This window comes from Zootoca vivipara, chromosome 11, assembly GCF_963506605.1.
Source record: "Zootoca vivipara chromosome 11, rZooViv1.1, whole genome shotgun sequence".
NCBI classification, from domain to species: domain Eukaryota; kingdom Metazoa; phylum Chordata; class Lepidosauria; order Squamata; family Lacertidae; genus Zootoca; species Zootoca vivipara.
The window spans coordinates 46,440,682-46,457,261 of record NC_083286.1 but is presented as its reverse complement, the minus strand read 5'-3'; the positions used below and the strand labels follow the sequence as shown (position 1 = coordinate 46,457,261).

At 44.4% G+C, this 16,580-nt stretch overlaps 1 protein-coding gene across 2 annotated transcripts in view; it reads left to right on the top strand.

Moving 5' to 3' along the window:
- EGFLAM (EGF like, fibronectin type III and laminin G domains) overlaps nucleotides 1-16,580 on the top strand; it is a 110,527-nt gene that overhangs the window by 43,838 nt on the left and 50,109 nt on the right. For both annotated transcript variants that reach the window (XM_060280316.1, XM_035100773.2), the window contains 3 exons: nucleotides 1,826-1,943; nucleotides 2,742-2,877; nucleotides 12,034-12,200. In XM_060280316.1, the coding sequence (XP_060136299.1) occupies nucleotides 1,826-1,943; nucleotides 2,742-2,877; nucleotides 12,034-12,200 (421 nt within the window). The remainder of the gene's footprint in view (nucleotides 1-1,825; nucleotides 1,944-2,741; nucleotides 2,878-12,033; nucleotides 12,201-16,580) is intronic.

The following is a 16,580-nucleotide window of genomic DNA, read 5'->3' as shown; positions in this document are numbered from 1 at the left end:
AGAAAAGGCGCACTCTAATTGGAACCCGGAACTGGATGAAGTGCTGATCATGGGCTTGCTACCAACAACACCAGTCCTTTATTGAGTTTCTCTTTCCTTCCCTAACCTGGTACCCTCCTGATGTTTTGGATTACAACTCTCATATTTCCCTAGCTGGGGCTTGTAGAGTGAGAGGGGTGGGCAGGGGAAGCAGAAGCAGTAGGCACAGAGGGGCGCCCCAAGGCTGGAAGGACACCGGAACCAGAGCCGCAACCTAGTAGGCCGGTGGCGCCAGACCAGACAGCCCCGGCACAGCCAGCAGCCTTGGAACATGAGCCAGAACCAGAACCCCTGACCAAGGAACACCCCAGACCACAACGCACACGTGGGCGGCCAGCATACCTTGGGGACTACGAATGCAACCTCCCGGGCAGGACTGGAACTTAGAGGGGAGGGGTGTTATGTACTGAGCTGAATCATAGAACAATAGGATCCAGAATCAGCAGTCTGATTGGTCCGCAGGAGCCACCCAATCCAACTCCAGGTGGAAGTGAATCCGCAACCTGATTGGCCTGCAGGAGCAGCCAATCAGCTGCTGGCAGAAGTCAATCCACAAACTGATTGGCCCACAGGTGTAGCCCTGAAGTAGCCAATCACGCAAAGCCCATTGTGTAAATAATGTATATAAGCAGATGGTTTTGGGAAAAGGGCATTCTTCTCTTCTTCTCCTTGATGACTAAGAGCTGAATAAAGAGCATGAAATTCACTCTCGACTCCGAGTATATTTCAGGCTTATGGGAGTTGTAGTGGAAAACAGCAAGAAGGTGCCAGATTGGGGAAGGTTGCACTAGCCATTGCATAGTTAAGGAAATAATAATAATAACAATTTATTATTTTTACCCCACCCACCTGGCTGGGTTTCCCCAGCTACTCTGGGTGGCTCCCAACAAAATATTAAAAACACGATAAAAGATCAAACATTAAAAGCTTCCCTAAACAGGGCTGGCTTCAGGTTTCTTCTAAAAGTCTGGTAGTTGTTTATTTCCTTGATATCTGATGGGAGGGTGTTTCACAAAGCGGGCGCCACTACCGAGAAGGCCCTCTGCCTGAAATCTAGGATGTGACCTCATCACACACATTTTGGCACTCTGGTCCATATTATTGGCTGCCACTTGCATTGGGAAGGGAACTGCAGAAACTCACAATGTGATGATATCATTTCCTCTACTACCCATTATGGGGAGAAGGTGAGGACCTAAAGGACTTGGGGCCTGGTGATCTAAAGGACTGCCTTCTTCCACATGAGCCTTCTTGAACCTTGCAATGGATATTTAAGTCCTTCTTCCAGGCCCACTGCCATTTTAGAGAGGCCTTCTTGGTTGTGGCCCTTTACTTTTGGAATGCCCTCTCCTGAGAAGCTGAGTTTTTTTAAAAAAAAGCTTTGCTCAGACATTTCCTCAAGTCAGATAGTTACAATTTTTATTGCTGTTTTAGCCTGGGTTGATTCTTGGTTGGTGCTGCTCCTGTACTTTAATGCTGTTTTGTTGTGGAAGACTTCTTATTGGATAGTTTTGTTCTTTTAAGTGTGGAAGTTTTAATTGCATAATGTTATTCTTTTAACTGTGTGCTGCCTTGGTAGCTGAAGGGTGGCTTAAACATTCCCTTAATAAGAAAATGAACAAATTCAGCCTGAAGTTGCCATTTCTAGCAGAAAGAGGATTTGTCTAACCCTGCTGGACCACACAAGATTTTACTTAAAATTAAACAGTTATTTGTATTTTTTTAAAAAATACATACATAGATACATACACACATATATATTTTCCCCAATTTATATTTCAAACAGGAAGTTGTCATTGGAGATTTGAAGCCAGGCACTTTCCACCGTGTAAGTGTAGGAGCTTACGGCTGGGCAGGAAAAGGCAGACCCAGCATGCCCAGAAATGTAACGACTTTATCGCAAGGTAAAAGCTGTGTGAATAGCTTGCTATTGTGGAAGCCGGTTGGGGCAGAGATAATCCCAGGCATTGTGTTTTGCTGGCAGGTGAATGCATGCTGACAGCGAGAGGGTACAGCGTGCAGATTGCAGAGGGGGGTGGAGATTTCAGAAGCACTGCTGGTGAGAGGGCAAGATGTAGATGTATTGGCAAAAGAGCCAGGAGTGCTATTAAAGATTTAAAAGGATAAATGCAGCCTGATGTGGTTTCTTGGCATCTTCGTAAACTTCCTTGAAATGACAAGGGCATCTGAGCATTTGCTTTGCTTCATACAGTTTCTGGTCTGCAAGGCTGCCTCCTTGCCATAGCCAGGCACTTCGTTTACCTGGAGATGTCAGGAGTTGGACCTGGGACATTTGGAATGAAAAAAAAATGCACTCTATAACTGTCCTGTGGTACTAACTACAACCACTAGGTCTAAGGCAGGCCAAACTGCGGCCCTCCAGATGTTTTGGCCTACAACTCCCATGATCCCTAGCTAACAGGACCAATGGTTGGGGAAGATGGGAATTGTAGTCCAAAACATCTGGAGGGCCGAAGTTTGGGGATGCCTGGTCTAGGGGAAAGAAAGTGGGTTGCAGGAGCTGGAGGTAACAGTGAACTAAGGAAGCCAACAAAAGATTCTGATGAGATGCCTAGTTCCTTTAAAAATATAGTTGTGTAGATGTGTTTGCCACAGCAAGAAGTACTTTCTGGGTTTCTCCAAAGTGACCGATGACATCCATATGGTACGATTGGCAGACACATGCTCTTCTTTTGTTTTAGATAAATGCATGGCTCCAGATCCACCATACCAGCCTCAAGTGCTGGTCGTTTCTGACTCAGAAGTTGCTCTGTCGTGGAAACCAGGACCCAGCGAAGGAAGTTCCCCAATTCAGTACTACACCGTGGAATTCATAAGGTGATTTTGCTTATAGGATTCGCATTTGCGTACACTCTTGGTTGACATGGGTTGAAATCCATTTCAGACTGGTATCCTTATTCTAGGTGGAAGTTGGTTCTCATTTATTCATTCATTCAAATGGCTTGGGCCCAAAGAATGGTCCTTCCCTTCTTATGTCCTATTGATGCTTTTCATGTGCTCCTCTTTGGACAGCGAGAGCATACAGAGGACATAATCAGAGTCCTGCTGGATCAGACCAAAGGCTCATCTAGTCCAGCCTTCTGTTCCCTGCATACTGCCTCTGATAATGAAGGTAACCTATAGCCATCAGGACCAGCAGCCATTTCTGTTGCTCTCTACAACTCCTTTTCCTCTGGAGACTCACAAAAAACTCAGCACCTTTCCAAAGCTTTGCAAAACCATGTTATTTCTCCCATCTTTCAGTGGCTGTGAGTTTAGGGATATAGGAGTCCATTTTCTAGTTGTTTGAAATAGGCGTTTCATATTATTGCATTCACCTGTGAGCATCAGCAAGCTCACCTGTTTAGATGTCATGCTGGAAATGAGCAGGAAGTGGAGTCACAGCCCCTTGGCTGCCAAATCTTCTGAGGTCTCAGTTGTCCTTGGCAGCCTTATGCCAGGCAGGTGAGTGGGAACTTAGAAAAGAGTGAATGGGTACATTTTGTTAAGTTCAATATGCAGATGATTGCCTTGACACCTTGTTTATGCAAGTCATTTGAGCAGGTGTGGAGCCTTTTGGTGAACACAGGTGGACAACAGCTGTGGTTATCATGAATGTGATTTATTTTGTGTATTGTTAGCCACCTTCAGGATAGCCATTTTATGTTTGTTTGCAAATCGTTGTCTGGGTCACGGTGATCTTTCATTTCCAGGAAAATGTGAAATGCTCAAAGCCATCATAATAACATTTTGCTTTGAAAGGCGACCTAACACATTTCATTACATGATTTACCTGGATGCATATGGTGCTAAATACTAGTCAAGGCAGCTTGCCTTCTGCAAGACATATATTTGTGGTCACTGCTAGAGATGTTTCTTCTCCCGTTATGATGATTGTTAAAGGTGTAATGGCCATCGGCTACAAAAAGTAAAAAAATCTGTTAGACCGATTCTTGAAGGTGTTTGGTGAAAGGCACTCCTACGCACTTCCATTATATCTTATGTAAGACTATCTTGTTTCCGACCCATGTTCCTGGCTGCCACTGCAGATCACCTCCCAGTCTGAAGCATCAATCAGCTGTGTGAAACAGGGAACTCCCCCACATACGCACCTGTATTCCATTGTATATCTATATTGCCTTGTTCCCTACTAAAGTGCTGGCTGTTATTGTGCATTTGACTATTAGATGCAAAATTATCCGAGGTTCAGACTTACATAGTAATTAGGTTACCTTGGACAAATTTCAGCTTTCTATCCAGTTTGGAAATGTCCTAACCATTTTGCTATATCCATGAGCCATTCATGCTGAAAATATCTATCTATCTCTATCTCTATGTATTTCATTCTTGGTTTATATGTGTACAACATTTGCCATCTTAAAGCAAGTTAAATATTCTCCATTTGAATTAAGATATTTCGTTCTGACTTGTTTTTTATTTTTTAAAAAATTATGTTTATTATCTGTACCACGCAGAACGCTAGTAAATCACTTCTAAATGCTTGTCCCCGTTCTGTTCCTAAGAGGGGTTTTAGGGCTTTTGTGCAGTTTTCTCTGCTATCAATTTAGATATATTCAAGTCAGCTTAATACATTTTAGTTCTGCAAATGACTTTACCTAAGTGGTTTCCAAATTATCCCTGTGTGTATGTAACCCCATTCTGAAACTTGTGTTTTCCCATGACCCAAGACTGCATCCTGATTTGGAAGCCAAGAAACTGTAAATTAAACGTGTTTTACTGCACTGACATAATTCCGTTGTGCAACTCATGGCTTTTGGTGGTCTGTAGGGATTAGACTGGGTTTCATGTGGATCCTGTATCTTTGACCCCCCAAAATTGTTACCCTGCCATCCAGAAATTCATTGTGCACTGTAGCATTAAATCAGTTGTCCTGAAACCCCCCTTTTAAAAACACAAGGCACATAATGGCTGAGACAAAGAGACAGTTAAGTACCCATAGAATGGGATATGAACAGGATGGTGGGAGATGAAGGGTTGCGTGGATGTGTGTGTGTGTGTGTGTGAGAGAGAGAGAGAGAGAGAGGGAGGGAGGTTCTGAAATTTTCTCTATTAGAATAAGGTCTGGAAACATTTGCATCTTCTGCAGTTTCATGTCCATTCTGATGTACATATGAAACTCCTAAGCATGCAAGTGCTTCATGTCCATTGATAGGGAGCATATGCAAACAGATCCTTAAGCAGAGCTGCATGATTTGTAATTTATTTTTATTTCACAAGATTTGTATACAGCTTAGTTGTAATGTAGACACGTTTGAGGATCGGGACATTCGCAGGGAAACCAAAATGCTTGTTTACAAAGCTATTGTACTACCAACCTTACTGTACGCTTGTGAAACATGGACCACTTACAAACGCCATCTGCAGCTCCTCGAAAGATTCCATCAACAGTGTCTCCGAAAAAATTTACACATCACTTGGGAGGACAGGCAAGCTAATGCCAGTGTACTGGAAGAAGCAAAGTTCACCAGTGTTGAAGCAATGATTGTTCAACATCAACTTGGTTGGACTGGTCATGATGTGCAGATGTCTGATTATTGTCTTCCAAAGCAACTACTCTATTCCGAACTTAAAAATGGAAAGTGTAATGCTGGTGGTCAACAAAAGAGGTTTAAGGACTCTCTCAAGGCAAAAAGAAAAAAGAAAAAAAGCAAGCAGCATAAACACTGACAACTGGGAAACACTGGCCTGCGAGTGCTTCAGTTGGAGAACACCTTTACCAAAGGTGCCATGGTCTTTGAAGATACTCGAACTCAGGACGAAAAGGAGAAACATGCTAAGAGGAAGACACACTTGGCAAATCCACACCGTGATCAACTCCTGCCCAGAAACCTATGACCCCCACTGTGGAACGACGTGTGGATCCAGAATTGGCCTCCACAGTCACTTACAGACTCACTTTTAAAACTGTGTTTATGGAAGACAATTTTACCCAGCTACGAGTGATCGCCAAAGAAGAAGAGACGTGGTAGACACATGTGCATTCATGACTGTGATAGCATATGTGCTTTTTTGCTACATATGAATTTTAGATTTCTTTTATGTGTAGTGCAACCTGCTACAACCTTACACATGTCTACTGAAGCAAGTCCTGCTGAACTTAATTGGACTTCTAGGTTTAGAACTGTACCCTAGTAAAGCAGCAGAGACAGGTTATCAGAATTAGGCTTGGGAAGTCTGGGCTCACACCCTGTAAAGCCATGATTCTCCCCCCCCCACTTTGGGTCTTTGTTCAGAAAATACTATACCCTACTGACATTCTGGGAAGACAAATAGGATGAGGGCTGAAATGTACATATGTACTCTTTAAGCTATATGAAGATTGATGGAAATGAAAGGAAACTGTAAGATGAGATGGATGCTGACATTGTTAGCATAATTTCCATCTTCTTTGCCCAACTTTGGAGAAACAGGCCTAATAAAACATGGGAATGTGTAATTTGTAACATTCTGTGAATTGCACCATAGAGTATTTTTCATAATTGTGAATTCACCGTTACTGGCATCTAGCTAATTACCAGGATTCAAAGAGGTGCAAGAACACAGCCCTCCCCAAGCTGGGCTTGTTGGTTCAGCTAAGCGTAAGCCCTGCATTATGGACTTGAGAATTATATATTTCAGATTGCTAGCAGATGTTTTTACAGGAAAGTTATTCTCCCACATTTCCAAAAGGAGGAAGAAAGAAGTCTAAACATTGCACTTTTGCATCGGGGGGGGGGGAGAACCTCTTTCCAAATTCGGTTGGACATTAATCAGAAGGAATGGTTGCAAAGGGGAAAAGCAGATGGTACGTGTAAGATAAAATGGTACAATATACAATTCTCCTCTCAGATACACTTGCAGGTGCTTGGTATGTAGTGGTTCATATATTTGTAGTTGGCGCTTCAACACTGTTACAGAATTTCTATCAAGGCCATTGAGAGCTGAAATTGTTCCTCAAAGCCTTCTGGATGATTTGTTCACTGGGGCTTCTTAAGATGCTGTATTATAGTGTTTTGGCCTTAAAGCTTTATAGGCTGTTTGGTGCATATATATATATATATATATATATATATATATATATATATATATAGAGAGAGAGAGAGAGAGAGAGAGAGAGAGAGAGAGAGAGAGAGAGAAATCAAACAGCAGCTTAAAATGAGACTGCATTCACACATTTTATTCTAGAATCAAAGTAAACCACATACAGTGGTACCTTGGTTTACAAACTTAATCCGTTCCGGAAGTCCGTTCTAACACCAAAGCGTTCTTAAACCAAGGCGTGCTTTCCCATAGCAGTGAGGGACTCGATTTAGAAATGGAACACACTCAACAGGAAGCGGAACATGTTCTCATTCCAAGGCAAAGTTTACAAACCAAAACACCTGCTCCCGGGTTTGCAGCATTTTTAATCCAAGTTGTTCATAAAATAAGCTGTTCTTAAACCAAGGTACCACTGCACTTGTGTTTTCTACGTAGCCCACAGACTATCTAGATCAACTGCATAGCTTTTGCCCCTGAAAAGCACCTTATGAGAAACTGGCTTCATTCCGAAAGCAAAAGCTGATGGGAGATTGATTTGCATTATTTCGCAGTGTGCCCTTTTGAAAACAGATGAAAAATGATTTGGTGCTCCCAGCAATGTGAGTTGTATCCACATCTGCCCAGTGACATGGGGGGGGGCATATACCAAGATCGCCATCACCGCTTCCTCTTTCGTGCAGCTGGGGCATGTGCAAGGAGAAATAGGCATGGATCACCTAATCAAGGGGAGAGTGTTCAAACGTGTATCAAGTAACCAGGCCCACCCTTGTGGACAGCAGGATCTAGAGTCAATCTAGATTGGAATCAGCACATTGAGGACATGCATGAAGGAATCTGGATTGAGAAGAACTGCATTTTTGTGCCCCCCAATCTGTGACCACAGATTGCCTTCAGTTATCTGTTTCCTTCCTGTCCCATGAGCAGTTGGCGTTGTATGTAGAATGCCATTTTAAGAAGAAACTGTATTAAAGAGTGGGGGGGGGAAACATCCACCTATAAAAACGAACACTGCTGTTAAACAAAGAAAAGTGAACAGATGCTCTTAATTAGTAGACATTGTGGAGGCCCTCAGTTTGTATAAAAAGTTGAGTGTTCAGGTAGGTGCACATCATTAGGCCATCTTTTTCTTCTTAGATGGGGGAAGCAACATGTCTGGAGAAAATTTATTTTCTTATAACCGGCACAGAGGTTTAAGACAAGACAATATTTTAGAGTTGAGTCATTCTTCCTTGGGCTGTTGTGTAGAGGGTTTTTTTCTTTTTTGGTCTCCTGTGACCAGAGAATTTGGTTTCTCCAGTTCACAGCGTACTGACCAAGTTCCAAATTGTTCTGTCTTTATCGCTGTGTCCACCCTTCTTGCTCAGCTGAAGTGACCCTCGAGTGATACTGGCCGATAAAAGAATTTTGGCAGCCCCTGCTAGGCTCCAAATAAATAAGGAATACACAGACTGCTTGCCTTGGACTGTTGTTTTCATTAGAATACTGCCAGAGTTGTTTGCAGCTTGTTCTGCATATAAACAATAGTAGATCTTAACCTTGGAGGTTGTTTCCTGCCATAAATATTACAAGGATATGGGATGCACTGCAGCTTTATTTTTCCTTTAGATGTCATTTCAGTCCTTGTTATTTTCAGGCACTTCAACTGGAAAGACTTCAGTGGGATGATGTGGGATGCTCTCCTGCTTGCCTCCCCACCCCATAATGACTGCTCCACACATCAATGGGGGGGGCGACTTTTGTGTGGATGTGCGCAGCCCCCTGATCCTAGAGGGTGACTCCCTGGTAGTTTGGGGCTGGCATCGCCTTCCCAGGTAGGATGCCAGGGGTCTCCGCCTACCCAAGCCCAGCGTCCAATCCTGCCTGGGGAGGTGTTGCCAGGGGATGGCCAGGTAAGGGGAGGGACTGTCCGGCTCACCCAAGAGAATTTGAATCTTGCCTCCAAGCACCAGTCGGTTCCAGAGCTTCTCCCACCCTCCACCCCCTTCATTCATGTTCTTTTGCAGGTTAACCGTTTCTCTACAGGTTCACAGGCGCTGCTACGTCAAGGCCGCTGTTGAAGGGCCGGAAATGAATTTTCCTGCATTGGCAGGTTTTGCCTTTCCCGTAGCAATACGTCACAACTTTGGCGGTGTCAGGCCTTGGGCGGAATTCTTTGGCGATTTTCCTAGAGGGAGGGGCGTGAGGTGGAGACCTCACCCCCTTTGTGGCAACAAGAGCGGGGTATTGGGGGAAGCCTTGACCATGCCAATAGGCGTCATCACTACCCCCTTCCAGCGGCGGCGAATGGGGGCGGGCGGGCTCTCTCTGCTTGAACATATGTTCTCCAGAGCCAGCCCCAACCCCCATACATGTAGATAACCCTGAAGCCTCCCAGAACCCTGGCTGGGGACTGGGAAGGATAACGCCCAATGCCTGAGCCAAGGTCTCCCTACATCTGAATCTTAATAAAGTTGTGGCCAATTTGAATCCCATAGCACGTTGTCCTGCGTCTTTATTCCGCTCAGCGGGTCGCCGGGGGGTTGGGGGACTCCGCCTGTCCACGCAAAACAGCATGCGAGATGCCCCATAGAAGACAGTATAGCCCCTCCTGCTGGGCTGCCCTTGCAATGCCAAGTGTTCAGCATTGCAGCTGGGTTCCTGATATGCCACTCCCCCCTGCATTTCCCCCCATTAACATCTCCCAACTGCTGCTGCTTTTTTAAATAAAATTTTATTAAAGCTTTTTCATGATACAATAAAAGAAAAGAAACTGATCTAAATATAAACAAAAGCAAGGAGAGAAAGAAAATAAGCCGCCAAAGGAAAATAAAAATATTCAAATCCAAAAGAAAAGTGAAGATCAGAAGGAAAACAAAAAGGGACTTCTAATTTTCCGTCTGTTTGTTGCATAAAAGAAATGATTCAAAATATTCACTCTAGAACAGGGGTTGGCAAGGTTTACCTTGCTTGGGCCAGTTCACTTCCGTGGAGATCGCTCCGTGGGCCAGATCACAATTTTCGGCATCTGCGCATGTGCAGACGCGATTTCCGGCACCTTGTAAGTGAGTCCCCGCTCCGTGCTGCGCTGGTTTAGCACAGCACGCAGGGACTTGCCGACTGGGCAGCTTGGGTCGGGGGGCCCTTTAAACAACCCCCATTGGCCACTTGTGGCAGAACCCTGCTCTAGAATGACACCTAGCTGATCTACTTTCTGTTAGGCCAGGGGTTCCCAAACTAAGGCCCGGGGGCCGGATGCGGCCCAATCACCTTCTAAATCCGGCCTGCAGACGGTCTGGGAATCTGCGTGTTTTTACATGAGTAGAATGTGTCCTTTTATTTAAAATGCATCTCTGGGTTATTTGTGGGGCATAGGAATTCGTTCATATTTTTTTCCAAAATATAGTCCGGCCACCCCCCCCCCAAGGTCTGAGGGACAGTGGACCGGCCCCCTGCTGAAAAAGTTTGCTGACCCCTGTGTTAGGCAATATTTTCCCAGTCTTCAACCTAAATTGATTAATTCATTTTCCTTTTTAAACAAAAAGTCCATGAGAGCTTCTCTAATTATTATTAATAAATGTCAGCAATAATTTTGTCTAATCAATCAACTTTCTCTCCAATAACTTCAACAATCATTCCTCCATATTAAACAATAATAAGTCTTTCCGTCTTTGTCTCTCTGCTGTGATCCTATATTAAAATAATGTTCCACCGTTCTTTGTTGTTGTTTAGTCGTTTAGTCGTGTCCGACTCTTCGTGACCCCATGGACCATAGCACGCCAGGCACTCCTGTCTTGCACTGCCTCCCGCAATTTGGTCAAACTCATGTTCGTAGCTTCGAGAACACTGTCCAACCATCTTGTCCTCTGTCGTCCCCTTCTCCTAGTGCCCTCCACCGTTCTTTACTTAGTATGTATTCGTTAGTTCACACCCAGTTCTGTATCTTCCATTCCCATTTCTAATTACACAATTTCTCTGTGTGGTTTCGCTTCTGTCTCTTCCTGGGAATACCCCACATAGCCTGGTTGGTATTGACCCATGGCAGGGCCTTCTTAGTGATGGCTCCCCATTAGTGGCATGGCCTCCTTGGCAAGGTGTGTGTATCCCTCTTTTGCACACTACTGACATTCAGGAGAAAGTTAAAAGCGTTCCTGTTCACCCAGGCATGTGGGGGATGAAAGAGACTCTTCCTGGCAACCTCAGCATTCTTAGTTCTAAGGTTATGTGACTGTGAGCTGCCACAACTTTGCAACATGGCATCCCTTGGAGGTTGTGCTTAATCTTTTTGCCTCCATGGTAGGAATTTGTTCATTTTTAGAGTTCTCTTATTTTGACACTTCTCGTTGGAATGAAGGGTCTGGGAGTTGAGGAGAGAGGTCTCTCCCTCCTCTGCACACAGCAGCTGGAGGCTGTTTCCAAGACCCAAGGACCCTAATCCCCATGCTAGCTATCCTCCTTTCTTTGAGAAGAACAGACGTTCACTGGCAAATACAACATTTCTGTTCTGGTAGGCAGAATGGATCAAAGTACATATTTCTGTAGATACAGAACTGTACACGCCTGTATCATAAGTCACAGCAGATCATTTTTACACTTTGAACCTGGGTACAAAAAATATCCAATGAGGTTTGATTTCAGTATTTCATACTTGGCAATAGGTGGCATGCAATGGTATGCAGTATTTTACCATCATATTTGGTAGCTTATAGGAAATGTTCACTGTCTGGGTTTTTTTCTATTTTGACATGAAATGGCAATGGAATTGCTCGTGGGATTTAATGTGTGATGTTTACTTAAAATCAGAACATCCAGGAGACACCAGTACATCTACAGCAGTCAGATTTCATAACTGTAATTCCACTTAGAATGACAAGTTCGGTAAATTTATTAACATTTGCAAATATTGTATTTGGCGTCAGCTGATTGACTTGGCTGATTTGAATTATACCTTGTGTCTTCTTTGCTCATCTTAATCAGACCTGATCTCGACGCCAATTGGACAGTAATTAGAGAGCAGATCCAAATGGACTCCATGGTTCTGAAGGGCCTCACTCCAAACAACAAGTACCAGTTTGCAGTCCGAGCGGCCAATTCATATGGATCCAGCCTGCCTAGTACTCCCAGTGACACTATCAGAATGTTCAGTGAGTAGAATATCCTTCTTTGATTGTTTGGCACTTAAAATATTCACGGTGGCGGAGAACTCTCTTTAGCCACTGACGGTATTTTTTTAAAGGCAGCCCCTTCTTCCCTGTTCCTTTGCTCCTTCAGTCTGGCCTCACCGACTACCTGGAGGTTGGCAGCTTCCAGAATTCTGTAAAAGTCAAGCCATGGGTGCAATTAAAGGAAGCCCCAGGCTAAAAAACAGCCTCACTCTGCTCCCTTGCAACCACAGAATTCTCATTTTTTTTGTTTTATAGAAGCTACATACAGAATTGATAAGCAAGCATCTTAGGGAGAAGAAACACAAACAGCCCTGTTACTCACTTTCTCCTGCAGTTCTTTAAAATAGAATTGTATATATTGCATGCACAATTTAAAAACGACTACAGAAAAAGACCAAAGTAAATCTGTAATGCTGCGCTAGAAGGTTGGCGGTGCTTGCACAACTTTGAGCACTGACTGAGGGATGAGCCAGTTTGCATCCGTTTTTTGATCAGATGTTGTAGAGTGAACATTGGACTCTTTTATTGTTGTTGTTGTTGTGTGTGTGTGTGCGCGCGAGGGTTGTCGTCTCTTCAGCCTTTAGCTATCCTGCCTCCATGCCTTGAATCTTGAAAAACCCCACACTCTTTGAGGATGCAAGAGCAGAAATAAAAGCTATGTGAAGTATAGCTAGGTAAAGGGACCCCTGACCATTAGGTTCAGTCGCGGACCACTCTGGGGTTGTGGCGTTCATCTCGCTTTACTGGCCGAGGGAGTCGGCGTACAGTGTCCAGGTCATGTGGCCAGCATGACTAAGCCGCTTCTGGCAAACCAGAGCAGCACACAGAAATGCTGTTTACCTTCCCGCCGGACTGGTACCTATTTATCTACTTGCACTTTGACGTGCTTTCGAACTGCTAGGTTGGCAGGAGCAGGGACCGAGCAATGGGAGCTCACCCTGTCATGAGGAATCGAACCGTCGACCTTCTGATCAGCAAGCCCTAGGCTCTGTGGTGTAACCCACAGTGCCACCTGTGTCCCTTGAAGTATAGCTACCTGCTACCAAAACCAGCAGTCCATTCTTATACAGCTTACCCCGGGTCCCTCTGGTGACTCTATTCTGGTTGTTTCCCTACCCCACTTCACGTCACTGGGTGTCTTTGTTTGGTGTGAGGAAAGTCACCTGTAGTGCATGGCCAGCCCTACCATTAGACAGAGGGACACAGGCTCTTCAAAGTGGCAGATTCTTCAGGCAGGGAGAAGGGTTGGAGAACTGAATGGTGTGTGTCATTTGGCTCACCCTCTGCACCGTCAGCTGGTATGCAATGAAAGATGCTGTCCCATCACCTGTGTAGGAAGTGAGGTCAAATCTGTACTATAGAGTTGTACCTCGGTTCTCGAACGAAATCCTTTCTGGAAGCCTGTCTGGAAGCCTTTCTGGAGCTTCTTGTACTCAGCGGAAGCTGCGTTGCATGTTTGGGTTCCGAAAAACATTCGAAAATGGAAGCATTTACTTCCCGGTTTTTGGTGTTCGAGAACTGAAATGTACGAATGAGGCGTTCGCAAACCGAGATTCCACTGTACACTTTAACAGTCATGGAGAAACCTGGGAACTGCAGTTTGTTGAGGGTGCTGAGAAGTACAGAGGTCATCACCCTTAGCTCCCAGGACTCTTTGGGGGGAAAGCCATGGCTGTTAAAGTGGTGTCAGAGTGCTTTAAATGGTATACGGACATGGAACCAAGGGAGCCGTCATCTTGTCCTTCATTGCAGCCAGGAAATAGCTAGGGCCAGCCCTGACGTAATGGCATCAAAACACAGAGAAGTTCATGGAGGAGTGGGGAGTTTTGACGGGGGTGCCATTTCTTGTTTGTCTGTGTGGACAAAAAATGAGAGAACTGGCAGCAGGTTCAGGGTGAAGCTGAGCAGAAGGATTCATTAAAAACCATGGTAGGTTTGGGGAAGAGAGCAGTATTCTGAATTATCAGACTTGCAAGGTTAAACCTGAATTCTGTTGGGGTGGGTTTTGTTAGCAGTGCTATTTTTTAATCCAAACTTCCTTTTCATGCCAGCCTCTTTCATCTCCTGTGGTCTTGGCCTTCATTCCTTGGTCCCAGTGGGACAGCTTCGTTGCAAGTTGTGCAGAATCTTTAGAATTATGGTACTCGTTGAAGTTTCTTGGGTTTAAATTTAACTTCCTAACAGAATGTTTATGGAAACCTCTTCCAGGTACAATCTGCTCCATGGAATTTGTAGTCTGGAGTTCCTCACGGAAGGTCATCTGTCTTTGTTGCTGGACACACGCTCTTCCCACATCCTGTTTATCTTTAGACATAAATTTTCCAAATCCTTCTGTATCCAAAGATAGATGTCTTTTCCTCTGCTGCTTTGGGAATGATTGGCTCCTCTTAACACAGAAGCTCAGTTATAGCTTATCACAATAACAATAATAATTGTGCTTAACAACAATGATATTGATATGTATGATATATAAAAAGTCACTTTCCGTTAGGTGCTTGTATAGTGGCGGCCCATGAACTAGAGCAGGCATCCCCAAACTCGGCCCTCCAGATGTTTTGGGACTACAATTCCCATCATCCCTGACCACTGGTCCTGTTAGCGAGGGATGATGGGAGTTGTAGAGGGATGATCTGGAGGGCCGAGTTTGGGGGTGCCTGAACTAGAGGGAACCTGCCAGATCTCTCCCATCAGTCTGCTGCAATCTGGGCCCAGAGCTATCTTGAACCATGCAATCTGACTATGCTGCCTGAATAACTAGATTGCTTTGTTGTGTGTGTGGCGGGGGAGAGAAATGGAGTGTTGTGGTGTTCTTCACAGGACCACAACCTATGAGTAGTTCTCAGTTCCCTCCCATGTTAAGAAACAGGGCTTGTAGCCACTCTTGGTCTCTGCTCTTGAATCTAAGCCCCCTGATTCATCATGGATTGAGGACAAGCTATCGTTCCTATCCTTTTCTAAAAGCCAACTAACAATTATTACAATCTTCTTTTTCCAGTTTTTCTTTTCTTTTTTTGTTCCTCCTCTTGCACCCAGGCTGTTTCTCTTCGTTTGGACCATCCTCAGCTTCTTCTGTTGCTTATGAAGCAGAATCCGCCCCAGTCATTCCTCTGCTTCTCTAGACTCACATTCTTTCATCACACCTGAGCTTAATTTTAGGCAGCTGCTGTCGGTGGGGAGCCAACATGCATTGGCATCTCTTGGATATGTTTATTCATATATTTATTTCTTCTGTTAGGTATTTATTATTTTCTCCCCAGTTGGGATTCAGGGTGGCTTCCAACATTTAAAAATAGCATTCTAAGCACAAAGTAATGAAAGCAAACTAGCTCAGAACAATAGCTAAAGTACACCAAAGCCTAAAATTAAAATACTTTTTTGCCCTGACAGCAGCCCAGTGATCGACATGGTCTGCTCCTTCGTTTTCAAAGACCTGAACAGGATAGCGAAAGGATAGCAAAGAGGGAGCCAATCTTATTTCTCCTGGGAGAAAATTCTATAATATGAAAGCAGTCCCGCTCTCAACTGAGGATCTTAGCACCCGGGCAGGTTTGAAGAGGGAGAGGCAATCTCTCAGGTAGCCTGGGCCCAAGTGTTTGAGTGTGCCTTGTGTGTGGGGTATGTGTTTTGCTACTTCTGACCATTTCCCCCTTGCTCGTGTAACTTAGAAATAAGCCACTTGGGGCTATGGAGAAACAGGTTTTATTCTCAAAGGCTGGAATCACAAAGTCACTGTGTGCAAGAGGGGCATTTAACTCATTCTGAGTTGTATCTCCATGTTCATCCATACATTTACTTTCTAGAGAGAAGCATAGTTGCCGTTCACTCCTGTAGGGAATAGTAACAAGCAGCTCATGGAAACTTGATTATAAGGAAGGAAGAAGCTGTCTTCCGTCACTGATTCTAGATAGCTGGGTTTCGGGGACTATGTGTGTGTTTGTGCAACATATCTCTGAACGTTGCATTTGCCCAGAGGTCTTTGCAATGTAGAAGCCCCTAGCCTCTGCTTTTGTTTTGGTGGGGTAAGCAGTATTTGGTGATGGTTGTTTGGTTTTTTGACGTTTAAGTTAATCATTACCAGATAGCTCAGTTGGTTAGAGCATGCTGCTGATAATGCCAAGGTTGCAGGTTTGATCCCCGTATGGGACAGCTGCATTGCAGTGCGTTGGACTACTAGGTGGTCCCTTCCAACCCCTTCCAACAAGTCTGTGATTCTATGTCCTCTGAAAGCAAAGCAGAACATCTGGCTTCTTCCCCCTGTCAAGGCCAGTAAATGAACCATCAACGAGTAGAAGAGGCTGGTCTTTCTGCTTAGTTTTAGCCATTAAGCAAAGCTACCTTGTGTAGACTTAAAACGCAATG